This window comes from Nansenia antarctica (genome assembly GCF_963989245.1).
Source record: "Nansenia antarctica genome assembly, chromosome: 1".
In the NCBI taxonomy this organism is placed as follows: domain Eukaryota; kingdom Metazoa; phylum Chordata; class Actinopteri; order Argentiniformes; family Microstomatidae; genus Nansenia; species Nansenia antarctica.
This window is the reverse complement of record NC_137674.1, coordinates 107,575,451-107,582,950: the sequence shown is the minus strand read 5'-3', so window position 1 is coordinate 107,582,950 and position 7,500 is coordinate 107,575,451. Positions and strand designations below refer to the sequence as shown.

General features: G+C 44.6%; 1 protein-coding gene across 1 annotated transcript in view; it reads left to right on the top strand.

Annotated features, from left to right (window-relative positions):
• Positions 1-7,500, top strand: part of LOC308156194 (CUB and sushi domain-containing protein 1) — a gene marked incomplete at its 3' end in the record, with an annotated part of 144,114 nt that overhangs the window by 107,716 nt on the left and 28,898 nt on the right. Inside the window, exons 37-42 of the mRNA XM_080529549.1 lie at positions 89-207; positions 539-608; positions 889-1,005; positions 1,396-1,605; positions 2,995-3,183; positions 4,723-4,900. Of these exons, the coding sequence (XP_080385675.1) occupies positions 89-207; positions 539-608; positions 889-1,005; positions 1,396-1,605; positions 2,995-3,183; positions 4,723-4,900 (883 nt within the window). The remainder of the gene's footprint in view (positions 1-88; positions 208-538; positions 609-888; positions 1,006-1,395; positions 1,606-2,994; positions 3,184-4,722; positions 4,901-7,500) is intronic.

The following is a 7,500-nucleotide window of genomic DNA, read 5'->3' as shown; positions in this document are numbered from 1 at the left end:
ACCTTACCTGTCATCATGATAACACACTATCACTATCTCTCCCGCCCCTCTCTCTCCCCCTCCCCACCCCCTCCCCCCCCCCCCCCAGCGGTGGGCCTGACCACCTGTCCTGAACCCATGGTTCCAGCCAACGGCATCAAGGCAGGAGACAGATACATGGTCAACGAGGTGGTGGCCTTCACCTGCGAACCCGGATACGCCCTGCAGGTAGGGGGGGAGGGAGGGAGGGAGGGAGGGAGGGGAGGGAGGGAGGGGAGGGAGGGAGGTAGGGGGGGAGGGGGGAGGGAGGGAGGGACTCTGTACTACCTGTGGGTCAAAGCTAGCCACAGCTAGTGGCTAATAACATTTCTCCAGTGTCCAGTGCTGCTAAAGGCTAAACTGTGCATCCCTGTATAACCCTGTAGCACCAAGCTAACCTGTAGCATCAAGCTAACCTGTAGCACCAAGCTAACCTGTAGCATCAAGCTAACCTGTAACATGGTGATATTCCGCCTGGCTAAGGCCTGTGTTGGTGATGTCATGGTGATGTCACCCCCAGGGCCACTCCCATATCTCCTGTATGCCGGGGACGGTGCGCCGATGGAACTACCCCCCTCCTCTCTGCATTGGTATGACACGCCTCATTACCGTATTATCTGTAGTATTGTTACACAGATATTTATTACTGTATTACCTGTAGTATTATTACATATATATTTACTACCGTAATACCTGTAGTATTATTACACAGATATTTATTGCCGTATTACCTGTAGTATTATTACATAGATGTTTATTACCGTATTACCTGTTATATTATTACACAGGTGTTTATTACCTGTAGTATTATTACATAGATGTTTATTACCATATATATATATACCAGCGTTATTAATCCTTCTGTTGCAGCTAAGTGTGGCGGGACGCTGCACGATCTGAGCAACGTGATCCTGAGTCCTGGTTTCCCTGGCAACTACCCCGGCAACCTGGACTGTACCTGGAGGATCATCCTACCTGTGGGACACGGTGAGACTGTAGCATAGCACAGCATAGCATAACCTGGTCTGACTGGAGCATAGCATACCATAGCATACCATAGCATAACATAGCATAACCTGATCTGACTGTAGCATAGCATAGCATAGCGTAGCATAACCTGGTCTGACTGTAGCATAGCATAGCATAGCATAGCCTGGTCTGTAGCATAGCATACCCTGGTATGAATCTATCCATCCCTATCTCTCTCTCTCTCTCTCTTTCTCTATACATCTATCTGTCCTTCATGGTTTCCTCTGTGTTCCAGGAGCTCAAACCCGTGTGTGTGTGTGTGTGTGTCTGTGTGTCTGTGTGTCTGTGTGTGTGTGTGTGTGTGTGTGTGTGTGTGTGTGTGTGTGTGTGTGTGTGTGTGTGTGACAGGAGCTCTCCTCCAGTTCACCAACTTCTCGTCTGAAGACAACCACGACTTCCTGGAGGTGCAGAACGGACCTCAGCACAGCAGCTCTCTGATTGGTCAGTTCAGCGGAAGCCAGCTCCCCCCAAACCTGCTGAGCACCACCCACGAGACGGTCATCCACTTCTACAGCGACCACTCAGAGAACAGACAGGGCTTCAGACTGGCCTATCAAGGTGAGAACAGCTTCAACTGGCCTATATATACTGAAACAGTCTGCACTACTGCAATGTAAGTCACTTTGGATAAAAGCGTCACCTACACATTAGATAGATAGATCGCTAGATAGATAGATAAACATTAGATAGGTATACATTTGATAGATTACATAGATATACATTAGATAGATATACATTAGATAGATGTACATTAGATAGATATACATTAGATAGATTTACATTAGATAGATGTACATTAGATAGATATACATTAGATAGATATACATTACATAGATGTACATTACATAGATATACATTAGATGTTTGAGGTCTTCAGGCGTCATGGAACATCTGCTGGCTGACAAGACGATGTAATTAGTGCTTGAAATAGCCTGCTGAAGATGCAAGTGGCAGTTGTGTGTGTGTGTGTGTGTGTGCGTGTGTGTGCATGTGTGTGTATCTTTTTTTTTTGTACATGTTAACCATGTTTAGCAGATGCTTTTATCCAAAGCGACAGACAGTTAGAGATCACAGAGACAGCCTCCAGTACAGAGTCTCCCTGGAGTAACGTAGGGCTCAGTAGGACCTTCTGATCACCAGACCACTCACTATCCACTAGGCCACCACTATCCACACTGTGTGTGTGCGCGTGTGTGTGTGTGTGTGTGTGTGTGTGTGTGTGTGTGTGTGTGTGTGTGTGTGTGTGTGTGTGTGTGTGTGTGTTCCTGCAGGTGAAACAGGGTCCTTTTGTGACATCATCTCTATTCTTTATTGTTTTATTCAGACATCATTAATACACACCATCGCATGCTCTTCCCTCTTTTCTCTCTCTCTCTCTCTCTCTCTCTCTCTCTCTCTCTCTCTTCTCTTTTCTTAATCTGTCTCTCTCTCTCTCTTCTCCCTCTCTCTCTTTCCGCCCTCTCTCTCTCTCTCTCTTCTCTTTTCTCTCTCTCTCTCTCTCTCTCTCTCTCCCTCTCTCTTCTCTTTTCTTAATCTCTCTCTCTCTCTTCTCCCTCTCTCTCTTTCCACCCCCCTCTCTCTCTCTCTTCTCTCTTTCTGTTCTCTCTTCTCTCTCTCCTCTCTGTCTGTCTGTCTGTCTCTCTCTCCCTCTCTCTCTTTCTCCTCTCTCTCTCTCCTCTCTCTCTTCCCTCTCTCTCTTTCTCCTCTCTCTCTCTCCTCTCTCTCTTCTCTCTCTCTCTTCTCACTCTCTCTCTTTCCCCCCCCTCTCTCTCTCTCTCTCTCTTCTCTCTTTCTGTTCTCTCTTCTCTCTCTCCTCTCTGTCTGTCTCCCTCTCTCTCCCTCTCTCTCTCCCTTCTCTTCTCTCTCCCTTCTCTTCTCTCTCTCTCTCTCTCTCTCTCTCTCTCTCTCTCTCTCTCTCTCTCTCTCTCTCTCTCTCTCTTCTCTCAGCCTATGAGCTGCAGAGTTGCCAGGACCCTGCCCCCTTCACTAACGGTTACATCATCAATAACGACTACAACGCCGGCCAATCCATCACCTTCGCCTGCTTCCCAGGCTACCTCCTGATTGGCCAGCCGGTGCTGACGTGTCAACACGGGACCAACAGGAAGTGGAATCATCCGTTTCCGTGGTGCGAAGGTGAGATCCTGACCTCTGACCCTCCCTGTAGAACCTGTCTGTTCTGCTGTCTGTAGAACCTGTCTGTCTGTCTGTCTGTCTGTTCTGCTGTCTGTAGAACCTGTCTGTCTGTCTGTTCTGCTGTCTGTCTGTTCTGCTGTCTGTCTGTTCTGCTGTCTGTCTGTTCTGCTGTCTTCTGTTCTGCTGTCTGTCTGTTCTGTCTGTTCTGCGGTCTGTCTGTTCTGTCTGTTCTGCTGTCTGTTCTGTCTGTTCTGCTGTCTGTCTGTCTGTCTGTTCTGCTGTCTGTCTGTCTGTTCTGCTGTCTGTCTGTTCTGCTGTCTGTTCTGCTGTCTGTCTGTTCTGCTGTCTGTTCTGTGTGTTCTGCTGTCTGTTCTGTCTGTTCTGCTGTCTGTCTGTTCTGCTGTCTGTCTGTTCTGTCTGTTCTGCTGTCTTCTGCTGTCTGTCTGTTCTGCTGTCTGTCTGTTCTGCTGGCGCTAACACAGCTATGCTAGTCTGGAGCTAACACAGCTAGTGTCGAGTCAACGCTGCAGACTTCGCGAGAGGGAGAGAGTGAGGAGTCGTTGACTATGATTAACAAGAGCTGTCCCTCACTAACAATCAGCCCAGTCGTTGGGTAAAGCTCTTTAAGAGCACAGCTCTCAGCAGTAGAGAGACTCTGAAAGGGAACCGGCTTCATTACCTGGCTGATGCTTCCACAAAGCCTGGAATGGCAGCCGGCAAGGTTATAAACTTTCATTTGAAAGACTGTTTCACTTAAGGTAGTTAAGGTGGTCTGGACTGGAGTTGTCTCGTCTGGCCTGGGGAGAGAGAGAGAGAGAGAGAGAGAGAGAGAGAGAGAGAGAGAGAGAGAGAGAGAGAGAGAGAGAGAGAGAGAGAGAGAGAGAGAGAGAGAGAGAGAAGAGAGAGAGAGAGAGAGAGAGAGAGAGAGAGAGAGAGAGAGAGAGAGAGAGAGAGAGAGAGAGAGAGAGAGAGAGAGAGAGAGAGAGAGAGAGAGAGAGAGAGAGAGAGAGAGAAGAGCAGTTTTCTTGCCGTGTTCCTGGTTCCTCCAGCGTGGCTGTCAGCTGTGATCATGTGATCAAGAGTGTGTCCCTCCTCTCCTCTCTCCTCTCCTCTCCTCTCTCCTCTCTCCTCTCTCCTCTCTCCTCTCTCCTCTCTCCTCTCCTCTCTCCTCTCTCCTCTCTCCTCTCTCCTCTCCTCTCCCCCCTCCTTCCTCTCCTCTCTCTCTCCTCTCCTCCCCCCTCCTCTCCTCTCCTCTCCTCTCCCCTCCCCCCTCCTCTCTTCTCCTCTCTCCTCTCCTCTCCCCCCTCCTCTCCTCTACCCTCCCCCCTCCTCTCCTCTCCTCTCCCTCCCCCCTCCTCTCCTCTCCCCTCCCCCCCTCCTCTCCTCTCCTCTCCCCTCTCTCTCCCCTCTCTCTCCCCTCTCGCTGCACGCTGCAGTGATGGTACAATGTCGACAGAAACATGATGTACTCCACGAAAAAAAATCATAGATTTTCACCTTGGTATCATTGGTATCATTGGTATCATTGCCTCTCTGCAGCTCCGTGTGGATACAACATCACAGCTGAGAACGGCACCATCTTCTCCCCTAACTACCCCAACGAGTATCCCAACTCCCAGGACTGCTCCTGGCTGCTCACCGTCCCCCACGGGCACAGCATCTACATCAACTTCACATTACTGCAGACGGAGCCTGTGACAGACTACATCGCTGTGTGGTAAGAACTGGCACCTAACATAACATAACATAACATAACTACTATAACATAACTACTACTATAACATAACTACTATAACATAACTACTATAACATAACTACTACTATAACATAACTTCTATAACATAACTACTACTATAACATAACTACTATAACATAACTACTATAACATAACTACTATAACATAACTACTATAACATAACTACTACTATAACATAACTACTACTATAACATAACTACTACTATAACATAGCTACTACTATAAAATAACTACTACTCAAGATTGAATAGAAGGGGGCCAAGGATTGATCCTTGAGGAACCCCACATGTCATTTTAATTTGGTCAGACACAAAGTTGCCAATGGAGACATAGTAGCTTCTGTTCTGTAGGTTTTTAGTCTATCTTTTATAATGTTGTGATCTACAGTGTCAAGGGCAGCGCTAAGATTTAGTAGTACCAAAGCTGAGATTCTTCCGGAGTGTTTACACAAATGTTATTAAGGACCTTAATAAGGGCAGTTTCAGTGCTCTGTAGGGAGCGAACGCCTGGTTGAAAGTCATCGAAGAGATCATTTAGGGTCAAATAATTGCTAAGTTGTTCATGGGTTCCTGTAGAGGAAAGGTTTGATATGGGTCTGTAGTTGTTTAGTACAAATGGGTCTAGGCTGTTCTTTTTTAGTAGAGGCTTAATAACTGTAGTTTTCAGGGCTTCAGGGAAGATTCCTGATGAAAGGGAAGTGTTGATTATTTGTATTAGTTCGCCTGCCATGCAGCTAAATGTGTTTTTTAAAAAGCTTGTTGGCAGGACATCAAGGGAACAGGTGGATGGTTTAAGATGTGACATGATTTTATCTAGGGTCTTGTAGTCGATGGCGTTAAATTGTGACATATTTGGGGGTGTTAATGGAGACATGTTTTTCATGCCTGACAGAAGAGCTAATGCCTTGTCTAATGGTTTCTAATTCATTGTTAAAAAAAGGAATGCAAGCTCATTGAATGTACTAGTCGAGTGAAACTCCTGAGCAATGGGTGTTGGGGGATTTATTAGTCTGTCAACAGTTCTGAAAAGGATGCGGGCATTATTGATATTATTGTTTATGATCTGTTTTCCTCCATCTGCGCTCTGCTTTATGACATTCTCTTTTTGGGGTATTTATGGATGGGGCAGTTCTCCAGGGAGCTTTTTGCATTCATGCATTTGTACCTAATGGGCACAATATCATCAATGTTTTTTGTGATTGTTAAGTTGACATCATGTAGAAGGTCATTTAATGAGGTTGAAATAGAAGTTGGGGGGGGGGGGGGGCTTTGGTGATGATAAGGTCCAGTGTGACCTCGATTATGAGTCGGGAGTTTCACATGTTGTTGAAGTTCAAAAACTTCTAACAGAACAGAGAGTTCTTTGGCTTTGTTGTCCTCTGAGTTTTCTACATGAATATTGAAATCGCCAGCAATGATTAGACCATTAAATTCAGTAGTAATGATGAAGAGAAGCTCCGTAAGTTCATTGAAGAAGTTAGGAGAGTATTGGGGTGGTCTATATACAATTATAAAGCGAATTCGAGTGGAACATTTAAAAACAACTGAAAGATATTCAAATGATAAAAATTCTCTGAAGGATGGCTGTTTGCAGTTAAAAACTGTCTCTGAAAAAGGAGGCGATTCCACCTCCTTTCTTATGGGATCTAACAACATCTAAGGTTCTAAAATTGGGGGGGGGCTGACTCAATAAGAATTGGTGCCTTGTTATCTTTGTTTAGCGAAGTCTAGGTTATAACTAGAAAATCGAGTTCATAGGAGCTAATCAAGTCGTTGATTAAGAGAGACTTATTCGCTAAAGATCTAGCATGAACTACTATAACATAACTACTACTATAACATTACATATATAACATAACTACGACATACCTAGCTTCTACACTCTGAAGTGCATTTTGTTGTCTGGTACTCGTACTCTGCAATGACAATAAAGTTGAATCTAATCTAATCTAATCTTATCTAATCTAATCTAATCCCACCCCTCTGGAGTCACAGCTGTGGTGATACAACCTCTCTGCCTCTGCTGACACAGAGGAGGATAATTAGGAGAACAGCAAGACAGTAAACAGTGTAGATATTCCTATAAGACATAAATAGTGTAGATATTCCTATAAGACTTAAAGAGTGTAGATATTCCTATGAGACATAAACAGTGTAAATATTCCTATAAGACTTAAAGAGTGTAGATATTCCTATAAGACTTAAAGAGTGTAGATATTCCTATAAGACATAAACAGTGTAGATATTCCTATAAGACTTAAACAGTGTAGATATTCCTATAAGACATAAACAGTGTAGATATTCCTATAAGACATAAACAGTGTAGATATTCCTATAAGACATAAACAGTGTAGATATTCCTATAAGACAAACAGTGTAGATATTCCTTTAAGACATAAACAGTGTAGATATTCCTATAAGACATAAACAGTGTAGATATTCCTATAAGACATAAACAGTGTAGATATTCCTATAAGACATAAACAGTGTAGATATTCCTATAAGACATAAACAGGATAGATATTCCTATAAGACATAAACAGTGTAGATATTCCTATAAGA